At 32.4% G+C, this 18756-nt stretch overlaps 1 protein-coding gene across 9 annotated transcripts in view; it reads left to right on the forward strand.

Annotated features, from left to right (window-relative positions):
• MYO16 (myosin XVI) overlaps positions 1–18756 on the forward strand; it is an 899069-nt gene that overhangs the window by 770318 nt on the left and 109995 nt on the right. For all 9 annotated transcript variants that reach the window (XM_074299517.1, XM_074299521.1, XM_074299522.1 and 6 more), the window contains 3 exons: positions 7157–7253; positions 15174–15420; positions 17894–18201. In XM_074299517.1, coding sequence (XP_074155618.1) covers positions 7157–7253; positions 15174–15420; positions 17894–18201 — 652 coding nt within the window. The remainder of the gene's footprint in view (positions 1–7156; positions 7254–15173; positions 15421–17893; positions 18202–18756) is intronic.

Below are 18756 nucleotides of genomic sequence, written 5' to 3' on the forward strand. Positions count from 1 at the left end.
CAGGAGCTATGACTACAAACATTATTATCTTCACGTCGCAGTTCAATCATCTGAGGCTCAGAGAGACTAAGATACTTGTTTATGGACATACATAATTTCATAAATAAGATTAAAACTCAAGTATTTCTAACAAGGTGAAGATTCTAATCAGAAGGCTATACTTTGCTTCTCACTCCTAGAGTTCTTAATGCTCAGATAGTCTAATTATAACCATTAACTTTAAATCAAAGGTAATTGCATGAATTAGACTCTAGTAGCCTTTTACTATCTGCTTTAGAATGAGACAAGAATAATTCATTAATTATGTTATTCCAAAATAACATTGGTTAAACGAAGGTTACATTAAGTATGTCTACAAAATCATTATTATATGTGGCATGCCTATAAGTGAAAGGTCAGGTAGATAAAGAAGGTTGTTTTTACTTTGGAAAAAATGAAAAATGTAACTGACCTGATCCTTAGACAAATTCCATTTTGTTAAAATGGTTTGGACCATATTTGTTCTTTAGCCTCAAACAGTATTTAGGAGAGCAAATAATTGGTAAGATGTTATTTACAAAGGAAAAATAAAAGGACTTTGGATATAGATATATAGAGAGACAATATTTTAACTTCAATTAAGCAAGTGAAGATAATTTTGTATATCTTAACTAAACTTTTAAAAAGCCACGTAATTGAAATATATTTGCACATATAAGAATATGTTTTATGAGAATATTACTGATAGAAAATATGATTGGACAGAATTAAAGACCTAAATTGGATTGACCAAAGGGGCCTTCCAGAAAAAAAAAATGACCTGGAGTAGTCTGTCTCACCATAAGTGTTGTCAAAAAACAGAAAGCAACTCAAGGGAATCAAATTCTAAATGAAATTTTGAAATATGTAAGAGCCTTTCTAATATCTGATGATATGTTTAAAATTTCACATATAAGTTAAATATTTATATGTGAAACCAAGCCAAAGGCAATAGTACTTTATGTTTAGAAGAACAAATACCATTCATTCTCTCTTCTACTCTCCAAAGTTAAGCCTAACATTGGATGCATCCACTGAATATCTCCTATCAATTTTTGAGTCATTTAAGGTAACAACATCACTTTTGGAAATGCTTTTCTTACTGGAGTAAGGGCAGCAGGAACATACATTTGACACATAGTGGAGCTATGTTTCATTCCCTGTGGCAAAACTGTCCATTGATATCTTTTATAAGGCTCAGCTAAGTTAATACTGGGCACTGAAAAGGCAAATCTTTTCATATCCTCCTTATCTAGAGGGATAGAATAGACAATCCTTAATGTCTATAACCCAAAGAGGCCATTCTCTAGGCAACTGAGTAGGAGATGGAAGCCCAAGCTGAAGAGTTCCCATAGTTTCCATCTGTTCATTTACCTTTCTTAAATCAGTCAACATGCTCCATTTTCAAGATTTCTTTTTTAACAACAAATACAGGGGCATTCAAAGGACTTAGAGAAGGTTGTAAGTGTTCTTGGTCAAGATGCTCTTGTACTATATCTAATAAGGCCTGAATTTTTTCACTAGCTAAGGGCCACTATATCAGTTTTCCATTGAATGGAAACAGGTAGAGTGCAGGCAGGCCTTCAACAGGAGCCCTGCCTAAAAAGCCAGAGTTCTCAATTGTAATGGTAACTGTTGTAAGATGTCTCTTCCTCATAGATTGATGGGGATTTTTTTTTCTACTACAAAAGGAGTAAAAACTCCTGTTTCACCTTCAAATATCCATCTCAAAGGGGTAGCACTAATTTCAGCTGCTAGTGATCCTCCGATGTCAGACATATGCCTAAATCTCTGGCCAATGACTGGGCCAATTGTCACCTCTAAGGACTGTAAGATCTGACCTGTGTCTATCAATCCTTTCAATGGTATGCTGTTTACATAGTTAGTAAGCATTGGTCAGTCAGCTATAACAGCTGCAGTCCAGAATATTCCTGGATTCTGTTTCTGGGAGTCAAAATCTGGGCAAATATCACCAAAATGCCTATTAGGAGTGTGTTTCAGTAAATCTGACACTACTACTTCTCCTGGGTGATAAGTCACACGTTGTCTACCTGTGTTAGTGACTGGGATATTAGCTATACATTCTCCAGTTTCCCACATCAGTGTATGGATGAACACTGTTTTGTAAGCACTCTCAGGAGGTGAAATGGTCAAGCTTACTATCCCTGGAGGCAAAGAATTCATATCCCAAACAGGGACAGATTTACCTCTCTGGGAGATATCTCAGTAGTCCCAGCTGCATACAAATCTATTCTTCCCAATTGTAATCTCTTTCCCCCATCAGATTGATTCTCTAGGTGTAACATTGACTGTCATCATGCTCCAAGTATTTTTTGCATGGGGTCCTGGAGCTGAGCCCCATTTCCCATTTCCCTAAGTCAATCTACATTCTAATGCCCAATGGAAGCCTTTGTTGTATTTTGGTTATAGAGTTTTGGGTCTTGTTCTCCCACTGTTTTTTATGCCAACATTGAGCTTTCAGATGCCTTACTTTACCACATTGAAAACAATGGCGAGTCTCTCAGGAAATCCCTTGCCAAAAGGGACCCTGTCTTCCCATGTTCCATTCTTGAAAAGTCTGCATCGTAGCCTGGGTATAAAAAGTCTTTATGTCCATTGAGGTACAGCATCTTATCATCTCCTCTGATGGAGTATCCTTATGTAATCCTAGTATAATTCTTCTACAAACCTCATTAGCATTTTCTCCAGCAAGTTGTCTTATCTGTTGCTGTATTTTCATCAATAGTTCCTATGACAGCTGTCTGTAGACATCCCATGAAATCAGCAATGGGTTCATTTAGACCTTGTGTTATTTTCATGAAGGCTTCTCCTCTATCTTGTCTTGTTGGGATGGTACCCCATATTTTTATAGTAATGGAAGCAATTTGCTCATATGCTGCTAGAGGTATTTAATCTGCTCTAAAGTATCTGCATAAGGACCTAAACCTGCTAGTTATTCAAAGGTTACTGGTATATTAAATCAAGGTTGCCTATTTTGTTGGGCTTGTATATTATAGAGTTCATTATACTTTGAAAGCCACAACAAGTTTTGTCCAGGTTCTAAACATTTCTTTGCTATAGATTTTCAATCACTAGGGGTTAAAATTTCATAAGTCAAATTCTCTAATACCATCTTAACATAAGATAATATAGAACCATAAAGAGTGCAAGCCTTTTTCAGATCTTTGGGAATTTCCAGATTAAAAGGGGTGTATCTGCTTTCTTAACCTGAAGAGTCAAACTCTTCAATCACAGGGTATGTTGCTATTCTCAAAATCAGATGTATCCTGTCCTTCTTTAACTTTAACTAATGCCTTTAGTAATTGTGTCATAGGGAGTGGACAAAGCTGATGAATAGGTGGTGCTGATGGTGTCACTGCCCTTCCCTCTCCTCCTCCTCTCTCCACCCACAAAGGCAAAATTGAGGGGGGAGGGTCAGGAGATGGGAAATGCCCTAAGGGTGCCTGCTGAGAAGCACCATCCTCCTTAAATTCATCAGCACTGTACTTAACTCCTTTCTTGTCCAATTCTTCATGCTTTTCAGCTGCTTTATCTGTACCATCCCCCTCCTGCTCTTTCTCCTCACACTTCCTTGTCTGGATGTCTACATTAAAAATTTTCCCTATTTTAAAACTTGTGGGATTCCTTAAAGCCAATTGTAGTATGTTGTATATATAGAATGTTTCTTCAGAAATTGAATCAGGATCCTTAGCTTCATAATATTCAATTAGTTGCTCTCCCACTAGTTTCCACATATCTGGCTCTAATTTTTCTTCCTTAGAGAACCAAGGAGATGTGTACTCTAATATATTTACTAGTCCAGAGATCTGCTTCCAAGTTATCAACAAACTTTGCTTCTTCATTAACCTAACTATTCATTCTATACACTAAGAGGTTCTTTTTTTAGTTTTTGCCTCATTTCAGTTGGAAAATGAAAGTGACTAGCTTAGCCCTTACCAAAGTTTCCTGCTTGTCTGTTTTTGTACTCACCCGATTTCAGGATCACAGAGACTTCCCCACTGAGCTTGCTATCATGTCAATTGAACTATTGAGTATAGGTCCTTACATCCAGAACCTCAAAATGTAGTAATGCTACTTTCTGTGCCCTATGTTAGATGCCAAAATGTAATGTCTGGGCTAGCTTTCATTAGGATCTCTCTTGAGTCTGGAGTCTGAGATAGAACTCAAGAACACTCTAACTCAAGTCTGTTTCTTGAGTCTGCTTATTTCAAGTCCTCTCAGCCCTTAATACAATTACATCACTACAGCACACTGAGCATATGTCAATTGTAGAACCATTACATCACCATAAGTATATGTAAACTAAAGAATCATTATCTCATCAATCACACCAAGTCAACACCCTGTTAAATACCCTTGTTTCAAGTATACTTTTCCAGAGTTCTAGCCTTCTACAATACATATGTGTGTGTATATATGTATATATGTATATATATATATATATATATATATATATATATATATAAATTCTGACGGTATATGCAATGATACACAACTGTAGAGACTCGTATAAAGATTTGAGAGGATGTTTTTTTTTCATATCTTTTTGGTATCAAAGGGCTTTTTAAAATATTAATCATCTTTCATTTTTCACTTCCGATTATTTTATATTTATTGTAGAATATACACACACGTATTGTTTTCTTTCTTCTACTTACTTCACTTTGTCTCATTATTTAATGTCTTTCTGTGATTTTTTAATATTCATCTTATTTACTGCTTCTTCAGAATAATAATAATACTACTATGTTCTGTCTGTCATGTACTACAATTTGTTTAGACATTCATTAACCAATGGGCATCTATTTTGCTTCCAGTTCTTTGCAACTACAAAAGTGCTGCTAAACATTTTGGTATTTTGGGAGTCTTTGTTTTTGTCAGTAATCTCCTGGGCTATAAATAAGTGCTTTCAATAATTTTCTTTGGCAATCATCTTCATGACTATCATTATATTTGATTGGTTGATCTTACCATTGCAGACAATTTGTGAGAGCTGGTTTGTGGATATGTAAAAATTTAGGAGAAAGAATCATATTTTCAGTAAGTAGGTTTGTTCTATGATGTTTTATATAAAAAAGAATATTGTTCTTCAGGTGATGTTCTGTGAACAATTTTCAAATTTACTATTCAAGTCCTATATTGTAATTCCTTAATTACACTAGAGACTATGTATCATAAAAAAGTCAGCATATTGGACATAGGGTCAAAAGATTATAAATTCTATTCTGCCTCTGACACTTATTTATTTAATCCTGGACAAGACGCTTAACCTCTACATACTTCAGGAAAATCCCTACAATTTATTTACTAAATTATAGATGTGTTTTAAACTATGCTAAAAATCACAGATTCTTTCAATGTTCATAAGTGAATTATGTTATATTAGAAGTCTAAAGGATAAACAAACAAAATCTGGACTGTGTTTCTAGATGGAATTCATGTATAGATATTTTATTCATGTGTGTATCTTATACTATACATTTTCATTAATATAAATTAATAACATAAATATGCAAATGGAATAAATGATCAGTACTATTAAAAAGACCAATAAGAATAACTAATAATCTAAATAATAAAATATTTTAAATATGCACATTTTTTGCTTTAAAGTACATAGTAACTCAAACTAGGTTAAATTAGTGTTGTCCCAAAGAAGTTCAATCATAAAAACTTGTTTAGCATATAGAGACAAGTAATTCCTAATTAGCATGTCAGTTGCTAAAATGATGAGTGAAAAATCATCAAGGGACTTGAAGATGAGTAAAATGCTTTGTTGTCTTGAGTATTTCAAACATTACTCCTTGTCATTCATTGAGTTTACATGATTAATTTTCATTATCTTTGAAGAGGGTATGATTAACAAAAGTAAACATACCACAGCTCCTATCTCAATTAACACAAATTCCAATTTATGACAGTTGAAAATAATGAAGAATACCTGTGATCAAAATCCCATTTCTGAAACTTCCAATGCAAACTTAAATTTTTTTCTCCTTTTTTATTATTATATTTTATTATTTAGAGTAGGATCAGCTAAATTCAACCTGATAATTTAAAAAATTCCCATAATCTTATTTTTAACAGTATTAATTCAATGGACTGCTTCTTTGTCAATATTATTTACATAGATGATAAGGAGAAATAAGGTATAAAGACAATAATAACCAAAAATAAACATCATAATGCTGTATGATGATTATTCATTTATCAAAAGCAGGTTTCCAAGATCCAGAACTTAGGCTTGAATATCATTGTTATCATCATGTTAGATATTTAATGAGTACTCCAGGTGTGTTTCACAGTGGACTAAAAATCCCTAGGTGATATGTTTAATAAATAGATAAGAGAGATTCTAATTAGCATATCACTTGGTTAAATATCAAAATACAGAAAGTCTAAGGCCTGAAAATGTTTTAAGCAATTTGTTGAGTTGAAGATTTTAAGCATCCTTTCTGAGAGCCATGTTGAAAACATTATTTTGTATTACAGAGTTTAATTCAATAGAAATGTCTTTTTTCAAGGAAATAAGAAATTTCAAAAGAAATAAAGTTGTTTGTTTAAAAAGCAGCCACACATTCAGCAAAATGTCTGTGTCCTATAACATGATGATGTCCCTATTTGCATATATTTTCCTTTTGTTTATTTCTGGTAGAAAATTTAAGGTAAGAAAAGGATTTCAAAGGAAAGGGGGGGATGGTTTCTGAAGGTTAAAAAAATAGAATTAATTCACATCTAAATTCCTGTTTTCAAGCAAGAATGATAAAGTCAGTTCTGTAGTTTTTTTCAAGACACACAAGTACAAAAATTACATTGTTGATACATGTTTGTCCAAAGATTTTAATATTCATATGAAAACATTAGTTCCTGATTACTTAAAAATGTGTTATAGTATAAAACTGCTGAAAAGAAAGGTCTTTCAAAGATGTACTTGTATGTAATATATGTGATGGTGTTAAGAAATGAGACACAGTAGTGAGAGAAAAAAAGCTGTTATTGCTTTTGATGCTTCCTCCTACTCTTCTCCTAGAAAAAAATCTCTGTTCTGTGATTATTTATCTATCATCATTTTGGCATTTTCTTGTTGTTGAATATTTCCTTGCTGTTTGTGTTTTAGACAGGAGTCCGAAAAGTGTTTCTAAAATACTGGCAAGCTGACCAACTCAATGATTTGTGCCTTCAGCTCCAGAAGAAAATTATAACCTGTCAAAAAGGTAACAATTACATGTGGATATTTCTGAATTATATTTTTGCATATCCATACAAAGCTGTTGTGTACAGTAGAATTTTTAATCTCTAAAAGGTAATAATTATACATCCATATTCCTATGTGTTTTTTATTTGTTTTGTACACTTATTTGGCACTGAGGTAAAGTACAACTTTTGATAGGTATAGAATTGACTTTTCAATTGACACTAGCATTAACTATCTGGCACAGTATTTGCATGAATAACTTTTCAAGGGTTAAAGAGCATTCTCTTTTAGCAAATCAAACATTAACTTAACCATTTGTTTTATAATTCCTATGCTATATAGAAGAGGAATTTAATTCATTGATTTTTCTTTATTAATTTCAACAAAGATATTATGGTAACAACCACTGAAATTCTCTTCTGATTTTTCCTTGAGATGTTGAGCTGACCCTGGGTTGCCAAAGTCAATGCCAGAGGACTACAAGTGCTGTCATATACAGACTTGGTAATGGGCTGTTTGTTAGCATCTAAGTTTTTAAGAGTTAGTTCATCACCATTTTACCGATAAGGTGATAAATTTTTAGCTACAGCCATTTTAAAAGACCATCTACTAACATGTAACACTACTATTACCACCTCTTTTAACTCTCTCTCTACCATTACCATCACTACTATTACCACTATTGCCACCACCACCACCACTACTACTAACATTTAGCTAGTGTTTTAGAACTTGTAAAGTGCTTTAACATAGATTATCTCATTTGATCCTCACAACAAGCCCAGGTAGCTGTTAGTATTAACTTCACTGTTTAGATAAGAGCATTGAGGCTGAAGGATGAAGTATTTTACCCAGGGTCATAAAATTATTAAGTTTCTGAGGCAAGTTTTAAATGCAAGTCTTCTTTCACTTAAGTTTCATACCTTACATGAGGCTATAATCTTAAACTTAGGTCCTTAAGACTATTTGTTAAAGTGTAAGGAAGTGTGATGGGGAAGGAATGATATATATTGATAAAAATACACATTTTTAAAAATACTGAAATATAACAGAAATATAAGATTATATATGTACATATACACAGACTATATACTGTGTATTAAAGTTAAATAAACAGTGGAAGAAACGATGAATTTGGAATCATAGGAAGAGGATGAGAAAGAGTTGGAGGACGAAAAAGAGTAGTATTATTACAATTTAGTAAATAGCCTTTAAGATCACCCTACTGCCAAGCTGGCAATAAGTCATAAAAACTTAAGTAATCAAAAAGTAAGATAACACATACACAGCCCATCATCAAGTCTGACTCTGAAACCTGTGTGTATATGTGTGTGGGCGTGTGTGGATATGTTTGAAGAGGCTAGTCTAGATAACTCTTGAGGTATATTCTATCTCTGAATCTCATTGTCTCTGATCTTATTATTTATTTACTATTGGAAATTTACATATGGCTACATTGTCCATTAATGCCACAGAAAGAAAATACTTCATTTACCATTTATATATGGAGGGAAATAAAATTCTCCAGCTTCTATTCCAAGGGTAAAAGAAAAAAAAATGAATATTTAAGGTTTGCAAAGCTTGTCATATATTACATGATTTCATTATCACAACAAGCTTGTGAGATAAATATTATTATCTCCACTTTAATTGATATGAAACTGAGGGTAAGATAATTTGTAACTTATCCAAACTTATTAATATTTTGATGTTTTGGACTTTTTTAGCTTTTAAAATATTTTCTTTTTAAATATATCTTGGGCAAAAAACCCATTTTTACATATTTCTTTTTCTGTTTCATTTGGGTTTGTTATGACATAGCTTAGACAAATTTTAGATGATTTTAAAAACTGATTGAACAGGAAAAGAATATGCTTAGATCAATTTAATTAACATAATTTTAAATTATGCTTATTGCTACAAATTTGAACTGGAAAGGAAGAAAGTGAAAGATAATTGTCATTTAAATAATTTTTTGAAAGTTTTATTTTTTTAAATATTCCTAATAGTAGAATATTAGAATTTAAGTCAAGTTTACAAAGAATACCACAAACCTATGGCAAAGATGCAACATGTTGTAACCTTTGTGGAAAGCTCTTCATAGATATACTTGCAATAAGGAAAATGTGTAATCAATCTTCCAAAAAGAAAAAATGAAAATACATGAAAATATTTGCATTATGTAGTTTCATAGTTTTTGTTGATATGCTTCATGCAGCTGAGATGGAAGAAATATATACTGACTGCTAATTATAGAAAGGGGCATCATGGAATAAAGGATTTAGAATTTTAAAAAATCTATGTTGCAGTTCTGTCTCTTTGAATTAAAGAGTTGCATTTCTGTAAATAAATCATTGACTTTCTTTGACCTCAATTTTGTCACCTGAAAAATAGGGAAAATGTATAAAATATATTATTTCATAAAATTGTTGGAAGCATCAAATGAGTAAATATATATATATATGTAAATATGCATAGATATGTGTGTGAATATATATATATATGTATATATGCACATATATACAAACATTCACATATAAATTCTTTCTATACTTAAAGCCTACAAAAATTGTTTTTTCTACCTAATTCTGTATGTGAAGGATAATAGTAGTACTACAAGAAATATTTAAGCAGAAACTGAGGCAACACTTAGAGGGGAAGTTTAACATAATTGATTGGGATTTATGGGAATCCCTTCAAATTTGAATTCTTTGCTACCATAAAAAGTTATTATTGATATTTTGTATATGTAGGATCTTTTCCTTTTCCTTTGGTCTCTTTAGGCTATAGACCTAATAGTAGTATTGATGGGTCAAAGAATATGCACAGCGTTTTAGACCGTTAGGTTTAGTTCTAAAATTTTCAGAATGATTAGAGTACTATACAACCACACCAAAAGTGGATTACTATTCCAATTTTTCCACATCCCCTCCATTAGTTGTCATTTTCCTTTTCTATTATCTTGACCAATTTCTAATCAATAGTGACTTAGAGCATTTTAATGTCTTTAGATTTTAATGACTTTTGATAACCAGATATTTGCTTCCTTTGACCATTTCCAAATTGTAGAATGACTCATAAATTTGACTCAGCGTTCTATATATTTGAGAAATGAGGCCTTTGTAAGAGAAACTTGCTAATTTTTTTTCTCATTTTCCTGCTTTTCTTCTATCTTGGTTGAATTGGACAAACTTTTTAATTAAATATAATCAAAAGTATCTTTTTTTATATCCTGTAATACTCTTTATCCCTAGTTTGTCCATAAATTCTTTACTTATCCATAAATCTGATAGGTAGAGCATCCCATACTTCCTTAATTTGCTTATGGTATCAGATTTTATTAACTTGGTTTTTTTTTGTGATATGTGGATATATGTCTAGTTTCTACCAGTTTGCTTTCCACTTTTTCTAGCCTTTTTATTTTTTGGCAAATAATCAGTTTCCCCTCAAAAGTTTGGACTTTTGATTTTATTAAACACTACATTACTATGGTGATTTACTACTGTGTATTGTCCACAAAATCTAGTCTACTGATTCACTACTTTATTCCTTAACCAGTACTATATTGTTTAGATATTTATCACTTTGTAATATAGTTTGAAATCTGGCACTGTGAGACTACCCCTTCACATTTTAAAAAATTGATTTCTTTATATTCTTGATCTTTTATTCTTTCAGGTGTGTTTTGTTATTATCTTTTATAGCTCTATAAAATAACATTTTTTGGAAGTTAGATTGGTATGGCACCAAATAAATAAAATTAATTTAAATAGAATTTTTTTTATATTGACTTGGCTTACCCATGAACAATTAATATTTCTCTAATTATTTTTATCTGACTTTATTGTGTGAAAAGTGTTCACATACTTCCTTGGTTTGTCTTGGCAGGTAGACTCTCCAATATTTTATATTGTCTACATTTATTTTTCTTTTTAGCTCTTCCTATAGGTCTTTGTTGGTAACATATAAAAATGTTGGTAATTTATATAGGGATTTTTTATGTCCTGCAACTTTATTAAAGTTGTTTTATTTCAATGTTTTTTTAAATTGATTCTCTAGGATTTTCTAAGTATGCCATCATATCATCTTTACAGAATTATTTTATTTACTTTTTATTATGTTTTCTCCATTTCAAGTCCAGATAATTCATAAATAATAAATCAAACTCTTAATTGCATTGTTTGCTCACTTTTGAGGTATAAATGCTCTCAATAAAAAGTTAACAATGTTTTGCACATGTTAACTCCTATAGTGGCTAAATGTTAGTTTCCTCTTCCATTTACATTTTACTATTTCCTCTTATTTCACACTTGAAAAGTTTCATCAGTGGGGAATCTTGCCCCCATATAATTTTCTTCTAGCCTTCCAGAACTATTGATTTTAACTAGGGCATGTCACAAATAAATTAATCTCTCATACACCAAATATATAATATATAATTTCAGCTCTCTTCCCTTACTGGCTCACTCCTACTGCTTGTCTAAATCATTTTAGGCTACACTTATTGATTCTTGAACTTATCCCCAAAGCATCTCTTCTGACACCTTTCCTATTCTCTCCACAATTATTAAATTGCCCTCCCAATTTTTTAAAGTTTTGGCAGATGATTTAGGCTCTTTCTTCACTGTGGTTGAGGTCACAACATAGAAGCTCACAAGGTTTTTCTTCAAACTTCATTGTATCATCATTCTCCTTCTCTTTTTATCCTTCTTATCTTCCTAGACATTTGATCCTATTTCCCTCTCACTTCTTTCAGAACCTTGCTCTAGAAATTATTCCCCCTCTCAAATATCTTCAAATGTTTTCTCTCTATTGGCTCCTTTCCTCTGGCCTCCAAATATCATTAGATCTCCCTAAACATTTTTTTTAAAGCAAAGGCTTTCTCTTCATACTTCTGGTCCATTCAGATGCTATTTCTTCTCTTGTATTGCCTAATTGAAATAATTTTTAGTCTCCATTCTTATCAACCTTTACAATCTGCCTTCTTTTCCTAATAGTTTATTAAAAGTTCTCTTTTAAATATTACAAAAATTAAATGACACCTCTTCCCCTAAATTTAATCTTTCTTGACCTCTTAATCAGCTTTTAACACTGTAGTTCCTCTTAATAAAGGCCAAGTGCTCTCTTAGAATCAGAGCTATGATAATCGGGGCCCTTCTCTTAGACTTTTATTGTCCCTTTTCTATTACCAGCTGTTTAATGTGATGTTCCCCATGGTTTTGTCCTTAGTTCTTTTATCTTCCTTTTTGATAACTCTCATTTGTGAAAAGCCTTCACTCTCATGACTTTGAGCATATATTCTATCTGTATATGATGGGAATGGGTCCTTATTATAAGTTCAGATAGAACTATACATTCTCCAGCTTTATAGAAAATACAATTTTCACTTAAATAAAAAAAAGATGTCATAAAAATCTGAATATTCCTGAAAACTAGTTCTTTTCTCTTCTAAAGCAATTTTTGATGCATTATATATGTCCAGCACTTGCTATAATCGTGCCATAGGCTCTGCAACTCAGTATTCTTGATCTATAAAATATATAAATTTATTCTATAAAAATATTATTTTAGGATTTATGTCTATAAAAACCCTTTTTATAGTTTGGATTTAAGTTGCTTCCCATTTTGGGGTGAGCTTTATTGTCTCCATTTTCACCTAAACACACATACCTTAAGGAAGGTTTGAAAAGGAGGCTGGATATTTTTGCTATAAATATAATCATTTGAATTTCAAATTATATTACCAGGAGATTATCTTTCTGAGTATAAGTATTTATTACCTTCTAGACAAAAGAAAAAAAAGTTTATGAGTCTAAAATCTACTACTCTTTCTATCATCTTAAAAAATCTCATAAAAATGTCAGAAGAAAAATGGGAAATTAATTTCCTTTTGCGCCAAATCATTTTCTTAAAGTAATTAATCTTATGCTAAAGAAGTCAATTTGTGCTGTACAGTATAGCTTAAATGATCAAAAAAGACAGTTGGGAATAATGATGGGGAAATGGAATCCCTTAAATTCTTTGAAATAGATGTCACTGGGTGAATGTTGTTGTCATATGGGCAAAGATATGGAACAATGAATAGTGGGGGTGGGGAGAAGCCTGGTTTGTTCATTTTGATGCTTTAGTTCAAATAAGCAGATATTTATAGAGTTATCTTGAAGTTCACCCTTTCAAAAGACAAACTCTTCCTTTTTTAAAATGCAACCAGGATGAATAAAGATCAGCCTCTCTTATTCTGCTTTTTTTTTTTTTTTTTTTTTTTTTCATCTGGTGCTCACATTTTAATTTTACAATAGTTTATATTCATGGAAGCTTGATTGTACCTTTTGCTGTTTGGTTTTTTGTTGTGTTTTTTTTTTTTCTTCAGATTAGTTCAGCATGACTGTTTTGCAGTTTAACTTAATACAGTATCACTACATTCCAAAATAACTATAAACATTCAGTATTGACATCTGGGGAAAAAATGTTGAGCATTTTAAATGACTGCATATTTCCCTTCTGAAGTGATACTTGTCAAAAATGTTATTCTCTTGCCCCCTTGTAAACAGCCAATAATCTTACAGGTAATCCATACTTTATTGTAATTTCAAAGAAGTGAACAATGTTAAAGTATTTAATTTCTCTTATCCCGACTTCCTTGGCATCCAGAAGCAAAAAAGTTTTATTTTGCAAAATAGATCTCTTGCTCTTCTTTTATTCTTTATACATTCATTTTTTGTTTGGTTTCTTCCTCTTTCTCTACCTCCATTCCTTCTTCCTCCTTTTTTTCCCTTTCTTTCTTTCTTCCTTCTTTTTTTCCTCCCTCCCTTCTTTCCTCCTTTCATTCCTTTTTTTCTGAAGTTTGGCTTTTTTAAGGAGTTGATGATACAGATATAGATATGGCTGCAAACAATTTTGAAGAACGTCCCTTTTTATCTGTTTTATATAAGACTTATTAGTAATGGAGTTCATTAGTGGTTCTCAAATATTTAAGTGAAAGTGTATTGCCAGAAATGAGGATGAATATAACCATGATTGCTCTGTTAGGATGGGGTAAAGGGGTTGATATTTTGTTCTCAAATTGGTAAAGTTTTATGCCTATAAAAAGTTTTTCTCTCTTTGTCTGTTAGAGTATATATTCTTTGTAGCTGGAGTCTGGCCCTTCTATTTTTCCTTAGAACTATGAAACTATATATCTTTCTATCTATCTATCTCAAATGAGTCATAGATTTAAGTGGAGGTTAACATTGGTTTTAAAAATCCACCCATGCATATACTTACATAACATATTTATATACACACACACATATATATATATATATATATATATATATATATATATATATATATATAATACACATATTATTGTGTATTTTGCACAATATATCTATCTAGGGATATGTGTGTATATATGTATGTACATAGTCATGTTATCCTTCACTTAGGGCCTAGGGCAAAATCTTACTCATTGTGTGAAGTGGATACTGACTTATTAAAAGCTACTGAACTTTGTGTCCTACCAAGCTAGACATATTTAAATTACAAACCTGGTGAAGTATTGTTTTAAAAGAAACAGCCTTAACTAAATTCAGAGAGGCCCATCATTAGAAAGTTGACCTGAATTGATAATATTATTCAGCCCCAATCATCTATAAAACTCATCTTATCATAAAAGATTCACCATATGTACATATTAAAAGCCTCATTATAAAATTTATTTCTGGTAATCTATCTAAATAAATGTTATTCTTAATATAATCTTTGAATTTATGATAGCTATTAATGAATTTTTAAATCTCATTTTAATGTGGCTAAGATACATTTCATTATTTCTGAGCTTATATTTATCAGTTTGTAACCCCATTATCAGTCATGCAGCATAGTGTCATTGTGACTTTGCTTCTGTATTTTGGATTCCTGTCTCTCATCAGACCATAATTTTGTCCTCTTCTGACAGTTGTAAGAGGCTTTCTTGCACGCCAGTATTTGCTACAGAAGATGAGCATCAGACAACAAGAAGTCACTTCAGTCAAGAGTTTCCTCCAGAACACAGAAGACATGGGCCTGAAAACATATGATGCATTGGTCATTCAGAATGCTTCAGATATAGCTCGAGAAAATGACCGGCTCCGTAATGAAATGAGTATACCTTACCATAGAGAAAAGTTAGAGGTCAGGAACAAGCAAGAAGAAAGCAACAAAAGGTAAGTGTGAAAAGCACTTTGACATCCTTTTTAATTGATCCAGCTATCACCATAAGAGTTCAGAACAATTATCTGCTCAGGGACTTCAGCAAACAATGATCATAGAAGAAGGGACCAGGAGCAAGTACTTATTATGTGCCAAGGCAAGTACTGAGTACTTTATAATGTTTATAGTATTATGTGTGGTAGTATATCATCTACAAACATTTTACTAGAAGCAGTGCAGTGTAATAGAATGTTCAGCTTCAATTCAGGAATATCTAAATTCAAATCTGGCCTTAGATACTTACTAGCTGTATGAACTTGGACAAGTTATTTAAACTCTCTCAATCTTGGTTTCCTGATTGATAGAATGAGGACAATTTAGTCTTGGAAGGGTATTGTACACATGAGGCATTATGTTTCTTTTTGTCATATTATTGCTATTACGATTATTATTAGGCAGGCAACATGATATAGAAGTAGAGAGCTGTCCTCTGAATCAAAAGGACCTGGGTTCAAGTCCTGTCACTGACACATTCTCAGTAAATGTAAGCCAGTGACAACATCATGTTGCCTCCAGCAACTCTCTCAGACTACAATTTGCAGACAAGGTGAGGTTATGAACTTGTAAGGAAAATTTCCTCAATGGGAGTTTCTTATTGTTTAAAAAAAATCATGAGTCTGGTAAAAATGATAATGATGATGACTATGATTGATTCTTGAAGATCTAATGACAGCTTCAGATGAATATTTTAAATATTTTGTTAATATATAAAATATTCTTGTTAGCAAAGCCATAATTGCAGATATACATATCAGAATACTATATATAATTTCTGTTTTGAAGGTCATTAATTTTGCATGCTGTACTTGTTTGTTTTTGAATACCTCAGGCAATCTCAGATTTTATTTTAAAGTATATAATAGCTCTATTTTTAGCAAACAGATTTAATTGGGCTTTTAAATTTTTTCATTCAAGCACACTGAACATAAATGCTGACTTAGAGAACCTTCTGAAAATTTGCCAAGATAATTAATAAGGAGTCATTTTAGGAGAGAGGAGATGCCTTGAAATCAATATAGAGAAATGTGTCTGTCCTAGTCACTATCTAAATTGACACATTTTCTTTGCCAATGAAGAAAGTGTTGTTTTTTTTCTTCTTTGTCATTTGAAAGTCCAATTTGTATGCTTAGCAAGAAATAGAAATTTTGCACCACCTGTTTAAACTTACAATGGAGTATCCTTCCTCTTATGTGAATGCTAAGGACACCTATGCATAGTAGCATCACTCTATGTAATGGCTTTGTAATGTAAAGTGATCTGTTTTCTTTGACCATAATTAACTTGTTAGGGAGCTATTTATTTTTCCAAAGTAACTCAATAATGCCACATTGTATCTCATGGAAATAGCACTCCTTTGCCTGTGCTGCCTATGTCAGATTATTTTTATTAAAGTAAAAATGGCAGTGTCATCTCTGGTTAATTAGCTTCAAATATCCAGTGATTATATACTAAAAATTCCTTTGTAGGAAAAAAATCGGTAATTAAGCATTAGAGTGAAAACAAATTACATGCTGAATACCAACTTTTTATCTTCAGCTATTTCATTTACTACATAGGCATCTGGCTATATCTTTTAGAAGAATTCCAGCTCTTTTGATGCTCTGCCATAAAGAGATATAATTATAAAAACAAATGCTTAAAATGTATATGAATTTCACAAGAATATTTATTATTTTCGCTGCTGGAACTGAACAATCACCTTAATTTCTCACTTTGTCCAGATGTAAAATTAAATACCAAGTGATTTCTCAATTTGTTTATTGTATAAGAGCAATACATTTGGCAACAGACAAGACATATAGACTAAAAGGGAAAGAAAATCATTATAATGGAGAAAATAATTCCACATAATTAAATGATGGCTGATGATGCATGAAGGCAGAAACAGAAATAGGAAAATAGTGTAGGTTACCCCCATAATTCCATGCTTTGCTTTTTATAAGAGTATACTCCTTTGGGAGGGAACCATGATGAACTCCCAACATTTGCTGCATCAGTAACTTTCTATTAAAATGGATTTCCCAGAAATTATCATTCAGATTGAATTCTTAGGTTTTGATTGTGTTTAATAATCAGAGTGTGAACAATCCATTCAGTGAATGCCTGATCAACAATATGAAACTACTTAAGGAAAGCTGCATTTATGTCTGTGTGTGGTGGTGGTGGTGGTGGGGGGAGTCAGGGTAAGGAGACCAGTGATCTGATTTATCATAAAGCAGGAAATGGAAAAATGGTAGCAGCTTCTTCTGGATTTGTTTGTCAGAAGATTAGTGCATACACATCCTCTAGTCTCAGCAGGGGTGTTGAGAGATTGTTTTCCAAAAGGCTGTTATTATGTTTGCATGAACAGGTTCATTGTTATCATTTGAATAATGCATCTGGGCATCTCTTCTGTTGTATATGTGTATTTTTCTTCTTTCCTTTAAGAGCTGCAGACAAAGGTGGAAAGGTCTGTGAAGACAACTTTGCAGTCAGTCGGGCACCCAAGCATTTTCATTCTAGCTCAGTTCCAGTCCCCATGGCAGTGGATGGCTTAGTACAGTCTCTGGCTGGATCATCCATCAGATCTCCCTCCCTGCACTCTGTGTTCAGTATGGATGACAGCAGTGGCCTGCCATCACCACGGAAACAGCCCCCTCCCAAACCAAAGAGAGACCCCAACACACGACTGAGTGCTTCCTATGAAGCTGTTAGTGCCTGCTTGTCAGCAGCTGCTAAGGAAACAGCTAATGAAGGTTAGTTAGGCTAAAAGGAAAGCGTGGAGTTGGGGGTGGGGGTGAAGAAAGATTGGGAGACAACATTACTTCGGTTTATTGATGTTCTGATTTCCGGTCCTCAAATACCCAAAGTAGCCTTGCTGCTCTAGCATATTTGTAAGAGAAATAAATCTAATCGCTGGTTTACTAGTGGCTTTTTAATCATTAAGAAAATAACATTTTCTTAAAATTTCTAACGCTATTAGAAAAGATAATTCATGCTATTCTCCCTCCCCCTGCCCTCTCCATGACCTCCAATACACACACACAGCTGTGCATAAAATAAACTTCACATTTTTATAATACAAATTTTCAACCCTATTATAATTAGAATTTTTTTTTCAAATTTTCTATTTAAAGAGAAATTCCAGAATCAAGACTTGGACACATACTACCTATGATGCATACTAATTGTGTGACCCTGACAAGTCATATAACCTGTCAGTGCCTGAAGCAATACTCTAAGTCTCTAAGTGTTGATATGCACTGGTAGAGGAAGTTTCCTTATTATGAGTTCCTTAAGTCAGATTCAGT

Source organism: Sminthopsis crassicaudata, chromosome 3 (genome assembly GCF_048593235.1).
Source record: "Sminthopsis crassicaudata isolate SCR6 chromosome 3, ASM4859323v1, whole genome shotgun sequence".
NCBI classification, from domain to species: Eukaryota; Metazoa; Chordata; class Mammalia; order Dasyuromorphia; family Dasyuridae; genus Sminthopsis; species Sminthopsis crassicaudata.